At 40.8% G+C, this 15,345-nt stretch overlaps 1 protein-coding gene across 1 annotated transcript in view; it reads right to left on the bottom strand.

The window, feature by feature from the left end:
* Nucleotides 1–666: 666 nt before the first annotated feature.
* Nucleotides 667–15,345, bottom strand: part of map1ab (microtubule-associated protein 1Ab) — a 44,026-nt gene continuing 29,347 nt past the window's right edge. The window contains 3 exon segments of the mRNA XM_030053201.1: nt 667–5,684; nt 6,732–6,964; nt 7,172–15,344. Of these exon segments, the coding sequence (XP_029909061.1) occupies nt 5,529–5,684; nt 6,732–6,964; nt 7,172–15,344 (8,562 nt within the window). The 3' untranslated portion in view covers nt 667–5,528.

The raw sequence follows: 15,345 nt of genomic DNA, 5'->3' as shown, positions 1-15,345 counted from the left end.
TGTTACCTTCAACTTTACTAACATTTTTTATCAACTGGGGTCAATTTGATTAATTTAAAATTCAAGGATCAGAATAAAAATTGTTACCCCACCACCACCACCACTAAACTATATTGTTTAGTGGTGGGATGTATGTTTTTGGTCATACATCTCAGAAGACACAGACATCTAATAAACTTTCACTTTTAAAGTCGATGTAACCTGGATGTCTAGAGCCATGTAGACCTCTTAATTGTTGTTCAATCAGCATCAAATTGTTCAGTGGAGAGTTTTCTCTGAAAAACATCTGTGTCTTTTTTCACTGCCTGTAACTGATTACATCTTAGTTACTAATTGATGTTCTCATAACTTTGGAATCCATTTGGAAGTAATAACTTAATCTGACAGTGCTGATATGAAGAATTCACTTGTAAAAACAGATACAGACCATTTCCTAAAAAAACAAACTGAATGTTACACACTTTATGAATCCAAACTCAGAATTTGTAACAAATGCCAATATCACCTCAGCATACTGATGATTTTGTATTGATATTATCTGGAAAAAAAAAAAAAAATACATTTACAGAAATTAATATAACCAGCTATCTGATTTTGCCAGTGAACTCTTCATATGTAAAATAATTTGTGTAGGCATACAAGCACAAACAACAATCACCAGACGCATTTAGATTTCAATGTACTTTAATTGATGATCACCAGGCTGTTTCCCTTTTACAATGAATCTGCAGTAGTTCTAGTTTTACAAGTTAGATTTAAAGAGACAGAGATATCGAATATTGCGCTGAAGAAGAAAAAACATAACTAAGATAAATACAATGCCAAAATAAGAATCAAACATAACTACAAGTAGTACAGCGTCTTCTTAACAACATGTTAATAAGGGCAAACAATAAAAGCACAGCCCAGTATTATATTAGGTCATTTCAGTACCAGTTAAGACAGTTAGCTTTTTTCAAATATACCTCTTTAAAATAGCTTGTTTTTTATTATTATTTCCATGTTAAACGATTACATTCAGGATTATAACTAAATAAATCACATGCAGAAAGATTAGATGGGCGGATGATACTGTATTGTGGTCAAATGATTTCATTTTTTTGATGCGAGTATGGTGATGTAAGTGATCTGAAAGATGCGCTTTTTTTTCATCCTGTATCTTGTCAGCATTTTGTGGAGTTTTCTTGGTTGAAGGCTTAGGAGTTTTGATCATACTGTCAATAAAATCACCTAAAATGAAAACGTATCACAAGAAGGATTCTATCTTTCAGATTTATTGTTTTGAGAGAGATATATATATATACAAATTTGTGTACAGTACATAAATGTACATGTAGCATTTGTTTGATTATTTTATTGATGTTTTCTTGAGTCTGCATGTGTTTCAAGTCATATTCAGGAAAAGGAAAAAGTTAGAGCTGCATTCAGTACTTTTTCTGTGTTGCAGTTAATATATGTTTTTTCATGGAATCTAACTTTGCTTCCTGCCACGTCAAAATCGAACTCCTCTCCCTCTTGGGACAGAAGCATAATTGAAACGACAAGACACTGTAAGTGTGAACAACAACACACAGTCTGTCGAATCAGAACACAACGCGGCATCTGCCCACCTTCTGTGCTTCCTCAAATTTATTTCTGGCTGTGTTGGTGTGTGAATATGTTCTTTTTTTATGTTTGTTTTCATCCAGCAGCATTCGTGCAGTCATACCCACTCTACATTCAGAAAAATAGATCTCCGTTTTAGTGCATTCAGCTTCTGTATACTTATACAGTTTAGTATTGAGTGTTTTCACAGCATTCATTTGCTTGGTTCCCAAGGCCAGGTATTAGGGATCCACCGGCTTACATTATTCAAAGACAACACAACATATCAACCACCCACAAAACTCATTTCATACATTATTTTAGAAAGCTTCTTCCTGGCTTTTTAATAGAATACAGTACACATCCCAAACAGGATTGAAAACATAGTGGCAAGGACTTTTTGCTTAACTGACAAACACTTGGGTGCAAACAATTGGTATTTCCAAGGGAGTTAGTTTAGTTTAAACCTTTTTTGTCCTCTCTACACCCTCAAAGGAAGTGTGCCCTTGGACACAAAGTCCCTCCAAACTAGGGTCTGTGTGTGTACTTGTGCGTACCCAGCTGTTTAACATACAACCTGCATCTGGAACTGAAAAGAATCCTCCCACTGGTTGGGGAGGGAAAAAAAAGCCATGTCTGCCTCTGAGACATCATGAGCATGAGATGCATAATATCAAGGCTTATCCAGTGCATAATGCTGGCAGACATGGAGAATGAACGAGCATAACACTGACAGAAAACTTTCAGCAACAACCTTATGACTCATCTGTGTTTGATTTGAGAGTAAGGTGGGCCGGGTGGAGAAAAGAGGATTGAGGTTTTGAGAGATGAGGTATAAAACACTTGAGTAAGTTCTACAGGGAGATAAAATGGCACTGGTCCCAGGCTAGCACAAAGCGACGATGGACTCTAGCCTTCCTCTAGTTTCTTTATTTTGCATTAGATTGAGGTAAAGAATTGATAGAAGATCTACTGTGCAAGCAGGGGCACCTCCTTGCTTTGCTTGGCAAGAGCTTTCTATCAACCCATCGTTGTGTTGGTAGATGGCACCAAGCTACAATTCAAAACACAGAAATCCAAGCTTGCCCCACCCAGCCTGGCCCATCCCTAGTCTCAACTCAGCCTACTGGAAACCAACCTCAGCTTGAAATCAGCTGCATTAACAGAAATACTGATAGAAACATGTAAACACAAAGCAATCAGAATTACTTTCGGTCTTTAGCGCAAATTTAGAGAAAATAATGATGAAATACATTTTGGACAAAAAAAATATTGTTAATACATGAGCATGAACTGCATATGTAAATCTGTTTTCTGATATAAATGAAGAAAAAAAAGTGACTTAAAAACGTACCGTGTCGACCTACTGCAAGTTTAAAATGGACACATTGGCTACTCTGAGTCTGGCTGTGAACGGCATGTCTGAGCCCCACTATCATCACGTGACACAGCAGGAAAAACCACAATAATAATCCCACAGAAAACATGTTGGTGCGCACAAAGCTGCAACATCTGCCCTTCAGCGCGTATCATCCCCTCGAACACATAAACTACTTCAATGACATTCCTCAACTGTGTCCAGTACATTCATGCTAATTCAATAAACATTATTCTGGGATTAAAATTTTATGTAAAGTTTGATTACAATTAGATAAAGTTCTGCAGTTATGTTCCCTCTCTAACAGCAAGCTCATTTTGGAGGAACACCTGTTTTTTTGTTGTTGTTTTTTTTGTTTTGTTTTTTTGTTTTTTTTTGTTTTGTTTTTGTTTTGTTTCTTTGTTTGTTTTTTTGTTTGTTTGTTTTTTCAGAGTGCCTCCACGCTACCCAGCTTCGTAACATCGCTGTATATTTGAACAACTAGCTCTAGTTCTTGCTAGAAACAAAGACGCAACTCCCAAAACTCTCCTCCCCCACCATCGAAAAGTGCATTCCTATTTGGTGCAATTCCTTGCTCTTTGACATTCATATTGGTCTGATACTTTTTCTAGCTGACAATCCAGAATATGAGATGAATGCTTAATCAGATAACAACAACTGCATTTCCAAAAGGCAAACAAAATCTCTGCATCTACCTTCAAGTGTGTACTGTGGGTATGGGTAAAAGTATCAAACAAGCGAACTCTGTGCACTGTATGAACTGATTGGTCCTTTGTTTCAAAGTGGTTTATTCAGTTTCTTTACCCTGGTTTCTGGCTCTGTTTGAAAATAGCTGACCTGTCTTTAAAATAAAGCTCTTACTGCCCAAGACCACAACCTAAAGGCACATTGAAGTGTCCTTCTGTAACATACCTCATGTAGGTTTTTTCTTCTTCTGAAAAGCAACCCAAGTAATAAAAATTCATATTGCAATTCCCATTGGCATAACATTCACTCACAAGGGTGTGAATGTAGCTTCCATTGCTACATTTGTCAAAGGTCACTACCGTCTCCAACTTCTGGCAATATAAATATCAATATAATGTAATTGAATAGGAGGAAATGGTAGAAATGTAATTCATCCTTTAAACATTCCTCTCAAATGCATGACCAAACAAACAGCATTCGCTTCAGTATCATAATTTGCTGTATCATCACAAAATATATAATTTGTTTAACATAACCTCTATATTGATATAGAAATGTTTATCCTATATGTATACTTGAGTACATACAACCAACAAAGACCATGACAATGACTTAAAATAGCCAAAGAAGAACCATTACATCCAGCAGTTATGGTTAGTGTAGAAACATCATCCCTTTGCCTGGTGCCTACTGAATTAACATTCACTTGAGCATAGACACAGCCAAACAGTGTGGTAACCTATCTACATTATATCCACTGGCTGGCTAACAAATGATTAACCCTATGCAATTCTCTAACCATTGGGGGAAAGAGTCTGAGCTAAAATGAAAGCATCATGCACCAGCTAAGCTGTGAAAGCCGAGAAGAAAGATTTCAGAGATGCTAGCTCTTGAGGAGTGGCAAATTCAGATACCTCCTACACCTTCACAACAAAGTACAAAGAATGACCCTTTTCTACATAACATCAATTTATGTCTTAACTGAGTTAATCCAGACACTACTGTAGCGTGAGCACTGGCAGAATTGTTCACAATTTGATCATGCCTCTTTGTGTGCAAAGAGTTATAGCTCATGGGGAAAAAAGAGCCGCAAAATTAAGAAACATGAGAAAAAATATTACAACCCTAAAACACTGTGCATACAATCTAAAGATTGACAAGCCATTCATCACTGATTGAGTCAGGAGAAATTTTGCTGAGTAACAATGGTTTAGGTTAACAGTTTTTTGGAGCTTGTTTTGGCACTCTGGATTTGATATTTGCCACTTTTTGTTCAATGGGTATCTCATGTCTGTGTTTGAGATCAACTGTGATTTGAATGCAACCCTTGATCTAATAGTGTGAGAAATTATCCCTGCGAATACTTCAGACAAATTGTGGCATTATATATTTAATTCATTTTTGGGCAAATCTTGTCCATTATTCTGTTGTATTATATCGTATTGTAAGTATGCTGTTAAGTGTTGAAAATGTCTATAAAAGATAAAGTGTTGTCTGACTGATAAAGACTTTTTGCCACAATTATCAGAAATGTTTTAGGACACGTACTTGGGAAATCAAATCTCTCTATATCCAAGCCACAAAATGGCTGTGCAACTTTAGTTATTTTGAATTATAAAGAAAACAAAATGACATTATTTTCATAACCCCACTGTCATAGAAACCACAGACCCCATGTTTTGACATGTCTTTGATTTCAGCTAACACAATCAAGTATGTTGAGGACTGCAGCAAATGCAATGGAGACTGGTATCATGAGACAGCAAGAAGCTTTGAAGCAGCAGGGGGTACGGCATTCCCCTTGCTCTACCTCGAGTATGAACAGATGACAGGGAGGGGGGAGGATGGGAGGGGAAAAGCACATCAGGGCTTATGAAGCTCAGAACTCGATCTTGCAGGCAGGGAAAGATTCATCCTGCATGACAACGGTGCTGCTGGAGGCCAGCACCATGATGTTGAGATCTTGCTGCTTCTCGTGGGTCTGCTGATACCAGTCCCTGGTCACCTCCGTGTCATGGGTGGGAATCAGAGTCACCTAGCATGGAGAGGGGAGCAAGAAACAGAAGGAGAGAGAGTAGGGAGGAATTGAAAAAGAAAAGGAGATTGGCAGAGTATTGTGTTAAAACAAGGTCTTGCCAAAACTAAAGGAAAAACTAACAATTAAATGCAATTCCAGAGACAGAAGCGGAAAATAGCATGTATAAAGTCACTATTATGAATGGTAACAGCCACATTTGGTTGAGTCATAATAAACTGATCAAAATGTCCCTGGTGGAAAACACCAGCAGATGCAAAACTCCTTGTTAAACTGGTTTGAATTTGCAGAGGGCCGAGAAACAGATGGGCAGCATGAGAATTTGATATACAGTATTTCCTGTCAGATAATGTGAGGAATGATGGTTAAAGGACAATTTCTGTATTTTTTGTTTTAAGTTTGGCTGTGTTTCTGACTACCTACATAGTGTCTACTGGCAAATACAACAATTTTGCTGATTGTGTTCATATTGAGCAATTTAGCGCTGAAGATCAGGCTCCAACTGAACTATACAGCACAATTAAGCCTTCCACAACGTAGCATTCATAAAACACCCATAAATGTCCTTTTTCAAACCAAAATGCTGGTTATGTCTCTTCTACCTCTCTGCTTCTCTCTCTGTGTTCAGTCTGCATTCATTCACAGTTCCACATTGCTATACTTCAGTTCATATAGCCTAAATAATGCACGGGTGATATTGGAAAACAAAGTCAAAATAATCCTCACTCAGTACCAAACCTGGAACACAGGTACTCAACCAGAGGGAACAAGAGGTGACATAAGCTGTAGCAGCAAGAATAACAAGCTAAAAACTGAACATTTTGGATCCAAAAAGGATAGTTTTCCAGTGTTACTTAAAGGATAGCCTAGATGCCCCATATAGCAGAGTTGGAGCTTGATTTTTAGCAATCAGTTTCTAAATTCTAATACAGTGCAGTCTGTGAAACTGTAGTATTTACCGATGGACACCATGGTAGAGAAGTTAGAAATACAGCCTTCAAAAACACAAAAATTGTTCTTTAAGACACGCAGGTGAGTGGGAGCTACCTGTAAATTAGAGCCCCACTGAGCCTTGCCCTCCAACAGGGCATCCAACACTCCACGGCTGGGCTCTCCACTGCCTGGGTCATTCCCACTCACTACATAGTAAGCGGCCCGCACTCTCTTGAAGAATTCTTGGTCCACGTTCTTGGCACTGCAGTGGTTGGGCACATAAGCCAGGTCCACATAGATGGGTGGCCCAGGGGGAACAGCTGAACTAGTTTTTTGAGAGTTGTTACCTGGAACAGAACCAAAATATAAGCTAGTTTCAGTGTCTAAGACAATGGCTTACTTGGATAATATCTTTTCTGGTCTGTTTCTTCCTGCTAGTAAATTATACCTGTTAAAGTTACTGTCATATTTAGGAAATATAATTTCACAGTATGTTTTAACAAGCCAGTTGCTGCACTATAATCATGTAGAATTGTATCAAGATAACAGCGTACCTGAACTGCTTTTGACACCATTGACTAAGCCTTTCCCAGGGTTATGGATCTCACTCCTAGATCCTTGGGTCTCAGACATTTTAATCAGCCTGGAGCTTCTGTCTGTGTCTTTCCTTTTCAGAGAGGCTGAGCGAGGTGAGGCGGAGTCCTTGGAGGTCTGCTTCACTGGAGTGGAGGATCTCTTCCTGACATCCCCCTTCCGGGCAGGGGAGGCTGATTTCGGTTTGCCCTTTCTGAGGACTTTGGTGGTCTTGTGCTCCTTCTTGGGAGGTTTATCTGTGCTGTTATAGTCATTGAGAAGTGCCTCTGGGTCTACCATGCACACGTCTGGGTGGGGAGGGTGAGGAAGAGGGTCCTTCATTGGGGTGGGAAGGGGGTCATGAGTCTTCTGGGTTGACCGAGGTGACGGGGGATGGTGGCCCCCACCTGCTCCAGAAGCTGATAGTTTGTCCACAGGCAGATGTTCAGCATCTTCATCTGAGTCCAGATTTCCTTCGGCTGTTATGGATGGACACTCCTCAGTTTCTGGTGGGACATCAGAATCTGACTGTGAAGGCAATGATTCACTTGCTGATGTTGGAGGTGTCTCTTCTCCTGCTAATGTCACACCCAGTCCAGATGACATAGCACCAGGCAACTGGTTTGGCCCCTGACTAGCATCTCCATGGTGACTCTGAGCATGATGACGCCTCTGCTTGTGAGACCTCCTTTTAACAGAGTGTTGTTCACGATCATCCTCATCCCCTTCCCGGGTGTGGTCACTACGTCCATCCTCTTCGCCCTCATCACTGGAAAGCTGATGGGGACTGGGATTGATGAAAGATGGGGAAAGTTCTCCTTTGCGATGTTTATATTCACAGGATGAGTACCCTGGAGGCGAGAAAGACGAGGAGGTGGCTCCTGTGTTCAAGTCAGAGGGGCGATCGGACTGTCCATCTTCTTTTCTAGATGCGTCTGTGTGGTAGGTATCTTTTGCAGAGGACAGAGAGGTACCCTGGACAGTGGTCATCCATTCCATTGCTTCCATTGCTTCCTCCTCTTCCTCCTCATCATCATCATCACCATAACCTGGAGGAGGGGCACTTGGGCAACCTTCAGGCCTCTGTAGGAGCTCCCAATCAGATATACTGCTCTTCCGCCTTACCTCCAGCCTCTCTAGTGGTTTCTCCAACATTTTCTCCTCTACACTTTCTGCCTCTTGGCCCTCTCCAATTTCTGCTCTTTCACTCATCTTTGGATCAGCTGTAGTTTTCTTCTCCTCAGTGGTGCTGTCTTTGCATAACTTTTCCTCATATTTCTTTTCCTCCATTTTTTCCTTGACTTCAGTGTCTTCTTTAGTAAATTCTGTCTTGTCATCTCGTTCCCTTGGTTCTTTTTCTTTAGGTTCTGACACTTTGGCATCCTCCTTCAGAGGTTTCATCTCTCTAGCTTTCTCTTCCTCTTTTAACTGTAGTCTCTCCTCCTTTGCATCTCTTTCCTCTTCTGTTTTTGATAGATCTGCTATGGCACATGAGGTTTTTGTAGCTCCACTGTGAATTTCCTCAGGGCAAACTGGGGTAAGAGATGCAGCCTGTTGTGTTTTTATCTCTACTTCAGGTTGAGATGCCATGGTAGTACCGGTTACAGTGACTGTCTTTGTCTGTGTAGCGTATATGGTGCTTTGTGCCACATGTGACTCAGTTATTGAGGAAACTGTCTCTTTTTGCTCAGCCACAGTGGTTAGTTGACATTCAATACGACATGGTAGGGTGCTTTCCTCCATTTCAAATGTGTCAGACTCCTCCTTGGTTTCTGCTGACCCTCTGTCAGAAGAGTAAGCCCTTTGCAGGGGAGAAACATCAAAAAGAGCCCCTGATGTGGATACACTCTCTTCCAGTTTAACTGGCTGGCTACTTTGTAAAGATGATGGTGCAGCTGCTGTTGTAAGCTTAGTTTCTAGTACATAAAAATCATCACTGCTCTGCTTGTTGTCCATTTCTGGTTTTGAAGAAGCATCTTGTTCCAAAATCTCTTTGGCAGTGGCATGCAGGATAGGAGAAGGTGGTTTGGTCTCAAATTGAATGGGCACAGATGCTTCTGAAAGACTAGGGGCAATTGTTGAAGGTTTCATAGTCACTTCCATGTACTCATCTGTCTGAGGCCTAGACTGTGTAACGGATGGTGCCTCTTCTTTGACCAAAGGTACCTCAGAGTCCTGCTCAAGACCAGAAGTGGATACCGCCATCAAAGTCTTTACTTCTTCTCCAAACTGTTGGCTAGAGGGAACAGAAGCTGAGGCTGATGAAGAGTAGCTGTGTGATACAGAGGAGTATGTTAAGGATGAGTATGTCATGGTGGTGTATGTGCAAGTTGATGAGGCAGTTTCCTCATGTGTTGTAGTGATATCCGAGGTCTGCCTCTCATCTGGACTTAGCATCAGCCTTTGTTTTTCAGCATCTCCTTGGCTGTAATATTTGTCATCACTTAACTTAGATAGCTGGGAGGTGTCTGAAAACACAAGGGCTTCTCCTTCACCCTCCTTCATCTTTCCTACTTGACTGACCTCACTGTAATAATGCTCAGATGATTCTGAGGGGTAGTCTCCAGATCCACTCTGTCCAATATCGGCATAGCTGCCTGGTAGCAGTGGGGACGAACTAACTGGAGGCTTGAACAAAGACTCTGCATGGTCTGTTGGCACAAGGCTACTTGTCAAGCTGCTTGTGGCCATTGGTTTACACTCTTCTTTTGTAGAAATGCTTGGGTCTGATGATAGAGACACTTTGTCTTCTTTTTCTTTTGACTCTGGCACTTCAGCCACAGTGGCATCCACAACAGATGACTTTTTCTGAGGGGCTGCTTCAGTTGGTTCAGGTGATAAATGCCTCTTGTCTGTGTCTTCCACTTTCTTTGTTTCAGGAAACTCTGGAGCAGTGATGCCATCTGATCTAGTTGAACAGATTTCATCTGTTTTGAGAGGACTTGGTTCAGGTGATGGAACCCTTTTCTCTGCATCCACCTTTTTTGTTTCATGAAGTGCAGAAGCACTGGCATCATCTGAAGTAGTTACACAGATTTCAGCCATTTTGAGAGAACCCGGTTCTGGTGATGTAATATTTTTATCTACATCTTCACTCTTTGTCTCAGGAAGTTGGGATGCAGTTCTCTCATCAGCTTTAGCTTCATAGATATCTTCCTTTTTGAAAGCCCTTGTTTCAGGAGATTTTTCATCCAAGCCCTTCTCATCTGCCTCAGTGACTTTGGAAGTGGATAGATTATCGGCAGCAGGTCTACAGGTTTTGTCATCTTTGAGAGGGCTTGATTCAGGTGACTGAGAAATTTTATTTGAGTCCTCTTTTTCTGCTAACTTAGTGACAGTGGCATCATCAGAGCTACGTCTACAAATTTCTTTTTCTGATTGTTCTCTGGCACCTTTTTCCAAATCCACATCACTGACCTCCTCTTCGTCCTCCTCATCCTCTTCCTCATCCTCATCCTCATCTTCATCCTCATCATCATTAAAATCTTCCCCCTCAACAAGTAGCCTTTTATCCACCATACTATCTTTTCTTTCTGTAAAGTCAAGCATAGATTTACAAGTGACAGAGCTGCTAATTTGACTACTGTCAGATGCAAGGACATTGTCGTCTATCTGATGTCCTAAAAATGTGGCACTAGGTGCAGCTCTTGAGTCACTAGCTGTTTCCTCTTTTTCACAAGGTGAAGAACGCTGAGCTAAAATGTCTTTCTCTGCTGGTGAATACCGACCAGAGGGAGATCCTTCTCTTTCAGTATCAGAGGATTCCATCTTGTCTTTTAGTGACTCAGCAGATTTTTCCTTTTCTTTCTCTGAGGCTTTCCTTTCTGTGAATTCTCCAAAAGCTGTCGAAGTAGTTGAGGCTTGGATGCCGAGGTTTGATTGGCTCAATGAAGTAGACGGTGTTTCCTGTCTTAATGATAGGTCTGACGTATGGATATCCATACTAGTAGAAACTTTGTATGTACTATCCTCTCCTCCAGCCACTGTTTGAGGGGCTGATGAAATGCCTTCCTCCCTATCCTCCTTCTCTTTCTCTGATTTTTCAGGTTTGTCCTCTTTGACACTGGATACATAAGACAACGATTCAGCAGCATGGGTCATTTTGTTATCTTGCATGTCTACAGATGAAAAGCTGTTTTCAACATAAGGTGTGTCTGGTACTTCCTCTCTCTCACTCTCCTCCTCCTGGCCTTTCTCTCTGTCTTCATATTGAGGGGAGGCACTTTGACTGTGATGACTGCTTCGTTCACTTTCTGTAAGCGACACTGGACTGTAGTCAACTCTGCTGAAGGACAGAGGCTCTTCTTTGTATTGATCATCCAGGAGGAACATGGCTCCACCAGACTCTATCTGACTTGTTCTCCTGTTGTCATCAATGCCAATCTCAGAGGCCTGATCAAAACCCTCTGAAACCTCACTTCCTCCTCTGTAGTCTGAATCATGATCTTTAGGGATAGGCTTTTCGTATGGCTCATACTTGGATGCACCAAAGTTTTGCTTTTCTTCTTGTAGGGTTTCACTGACCATCTCTTTCACTGAGGCCATTTTGTCAACACCTTCTGCTTTAACAGTGGCATTGTCTGATTTTACAGTATCAGCATGTCCAGCAGACTCAACAGTATTCTCAGTATCTTTATCTAGCATAAAATATGAACAGGGTTGTGATAATCCTGGTGAAGCCACTTCTCTTTCTCCTTCCATTTCTCTCTCTGCTTCCTTTTCTGGTTTCTCTTCTTGCTTTTTCTTTTCTTCTGGACTAAGTGCTGAGTCTTTCAGAGCTGGTATTGGTTTTTCCAGTTGGGGTGTTTCCTCTACACTAGACTGGCTCTCAGTGCTTGATAGCGTACAACTTCTTGGTTGACTGTCAGTGCTTGATAATGTTGATAACACATGCCTTTTTTCAACAGATTCTGACATGGGATCCTCTTTAGTGATAGGGATGTCAGAAACTGGTGCCTCTTTAGAAATTACTCCAGTTGAGATGGGTTCCTCCTTTGACGTGGCAATAAAGGATGGTTCTGGTGTGGCTAGGGGTGCAGATGTGGTTTCAATTGACATAACACCCTTGTCTGCTTCAGGTAAAAGTCTGTATTCTTCTTTTCCCAACTCTTTGATGTCTTTATCAATAGAGGGCTCCTGTGTTGTAAGTGTAGTCATAGTTGCTGTGCTCTTTTCAGGTATAAGCTCTGTAGCTTGGTCACTAGGCACTTTATGTGAAGTTTGAGAGGAGAAAAGGCCTTCACAAGTGATGTCATGCTCTGATTTTCTAGGCTCGACTGACAAAGGTCTGGAGCCTGCCCCTCCCATACAGATGTCCTCCTCTTCCTCTTCTTCCCTGTCTTCATCAGAGGACGGAACCAGAAACGTGGGCTTATAATCCACCTTTGATGCTGTCACTGATTCCTCTAATGTTGTTTGTGCAGTTTGTTTGATGGTTTTATCTAGGGCTTTCTCTTGTAATTCTTCTCTCTCCCATTTCTCTTCTTTATCGTAGGAGTCATACTTTTCTTTCTCAGTCATCTCATCTGTCTTTATATCTGCAGTACCTTTTTCTTGAATAGTTTTTACTTTAGCAGGTTCATATATTTCATCCTCATCTCTTTTTTCATCTTTGATATCTTCAGTCTCATATGTGTATTCTTTTTCTTGTTCCTTCTCCATTTTCTGCTCTTTAGTTAGCTCAGCAACATGTGTGTCATCTTTTTCTTTCTCCATCTTCTCCTCTTGAATGGTGATGACTTTTGCTTCACTGTCTTTATCTTTAGCTTCTTCTTTCTTCTCCTGGATGTCAGGAGGAACCACAGAAATGTCATCTTCTGCTTGTTTTTTGTCATCACTTGACTTAGCTGCAGACGTGTCACTGCTTTGCTGAACTTTTATTGGTGTAGAGCCAGAAGTATCTTTTTCTTTCTGTGCTTCCATAACCTTATCATCAGAAGTGTCTTTACCTATGTTAGTCGCAGCTGACTCAAAAAGATGATCTTTTTCAGGCTTGTCCTCTTTCAAGGGCTCGGCCACAGCAAGAATTGGCTCTTTTTTGTCATCCATCTTGGTTTCAGACTCAAATGGATAATCTTCTCCAGCCCCTTTTTTCTCATCTTTGGTGCCATCTGTTGGAGTGAACGTCTTCTCCGTCTCTTCTTTTAAAATGGACACTGTGCCAGATAGAGCATCCTCATGTGCTCCCCTCTCCTCTTCTTTGATGGATAGAGTTTCTAAAGTGTCCTGTTTGACTTGATCTTTCTCATCCTTGATAATTTTGACTTCAGAGTCCTTCTCTTTTGTCCCCTTAGTATAGTCAACATATTCTTCTGTCTCCTTCTCTTTTGTCTTATCATCCTTTTCAGTCTCTTCATCTTTTTTTCCATCTGTAATGAGTTTATAGTCAGTAGCATCACCCTTTTCCAACTCTTTAACTTGCGCCTTTATCTGTTTAATAGCAGAAACATCACTCTCTTCTACCTCTTCTTCCTCCTCAGTCTCAATAGCTTTGACAGGAGAAGTGCTTTCTTTTACTGCCTCTTTTTTGTCCTGTTTCTGGGGGGGTTTAGTTTCAGAAAGGTCACTCTTCTCTATTTTTTCTTCATCATCCTTAACGTGTTTCACAGCATAAGATTCATCTGTTACTGGCTCTTCCGCCTTCTCCTCCTTGAGCAGTTTTATATCAGATAGTGTAACTTCACCCACCTCTACCCTCTTCTCTTCATCTGTGATGAGCTTTACACCAGGCATTCCTTTGCCTTCCTCCTCCTTGATAGGCTTGTCAACAGAAATGTCAGCCTTACTTGTTAATATATCTCCTTCCTCCTTGTCAGGTTTGATAGCAGAACTATGATCCTGAATCGTCACTGCCTCTTCCTTGAATGGTTTGACAGTGAAAGTGTCCGACTTACTCACTTCTTTCTCCTTTTCCTCTTCAATTGTTGATCTGACAGTGCTAACATCATCTTTGCTGATTTCTTTCTGACTGTCCTCTTGCATGGTGGGCTTGGCAGTAAAAGTATCATCCTTTGTGCTCATCTCATCTTTCATGGATATTTTGACATCCATACTTGTCATTATATCCTCTTCTTCAATCTTACCAGGTTTGGCAGCAACACTGGCATCTTCACTTGTGTCCAGTTCCTTTTCTTTGTCCACAACTGGTTTGATGACAGAAGTATCTTGCGGCTCCTTCGCCTTGGGAAGTTCGATAACTGAAGTATCATCTTTACTTGCCTCTTGTTTCTTTTTCTCTCCTATGGCTGGTTTGACAGCAGAAGTATCATCCTCACTTGTCACCATATCCTTTTCCTCTGCTGTGGTATGTTTTATAGCAGAAGTATCATCTTTGCTTATCTTTTCTTCCTTTTCTTTTTCTATGGTTGGTTTGACAGCAGAGGCATCATCCTTACTTGTCACTACATCCCTTTCCTCCACCTTAGTAAGCTGGATAGCAGAAGTATCATCTTTTATTGCTGTTATATCCTTTTCTTCCATCTTGGTAAATGTGGTAGCAGAAATATCACCTTTGCCAGCCTCTTCTCCCTTTTCTTGTTGTATGCTTGGTTTGACAGTCTCATCTTTACTCATCATTACACCCTTTTCCTCAACCTTGCTCATATCATCTTTACTCATCTCTTGCACCTTTTCTTCTTCCATGGGCTGTTTAACAACAGAGCTATCATCTTTACTCATCTTTTCTTCTTCTTTGGTGGGTTTAGCAACAGAGGTATCATCCATGACTTTCTCTTCTTCCCACTGCTCATCCTTGATGACTTTGGTATCAGGAATGTCAATCTGTCTCTCCTCCTTTTTATCTTTGATAATAAAGATTTCATCCTTTTCTGTCTCCGTTTTCTTCTCCTCTTCTTTAATATGCTTAACAATAGTTATATCATCCTTCTTCGCCTCTTTCTCCATCTCAGCTTTAATGGGTTCAATGTCAGTTGCATGGTCCTTTTCAATCTTCATCTCCTCACCTTTGATACATGTAATATCAAATGTACCATCCTCTTTCTTTTTCTCCTGCTCTTTCATGGTCACAGTATCGGACACATCAACATCTGTCATCTCTTTCTCCGTTATCTCATCTTTGGGTGTGATATCAAAATCATCTTGTGTGATATCTTTCTGCTTCTGCTCATCTATGATTTGTTTGACATCAGAAGCATCT

This window comes from Myripristis murdjan, chromosome 6 (genome assembly GCF_902150065.1).
Source record: "Myripristis murdjan chromosome 6, fMyrMur1.1, whole genome shotgun sequence".
NCBI classification, from domain to species: Eukaryota; Metazoa; Chordata; class Actinopteri; order Holocentriformes; family Holocentridae; genus Myripristis; species Myripristis murdjan.
The sequence above is the reverse complement of the archived record's forward strand: the minus strand, read 5'-3'. Positions and strand labels throughout refer to the sequence as shown.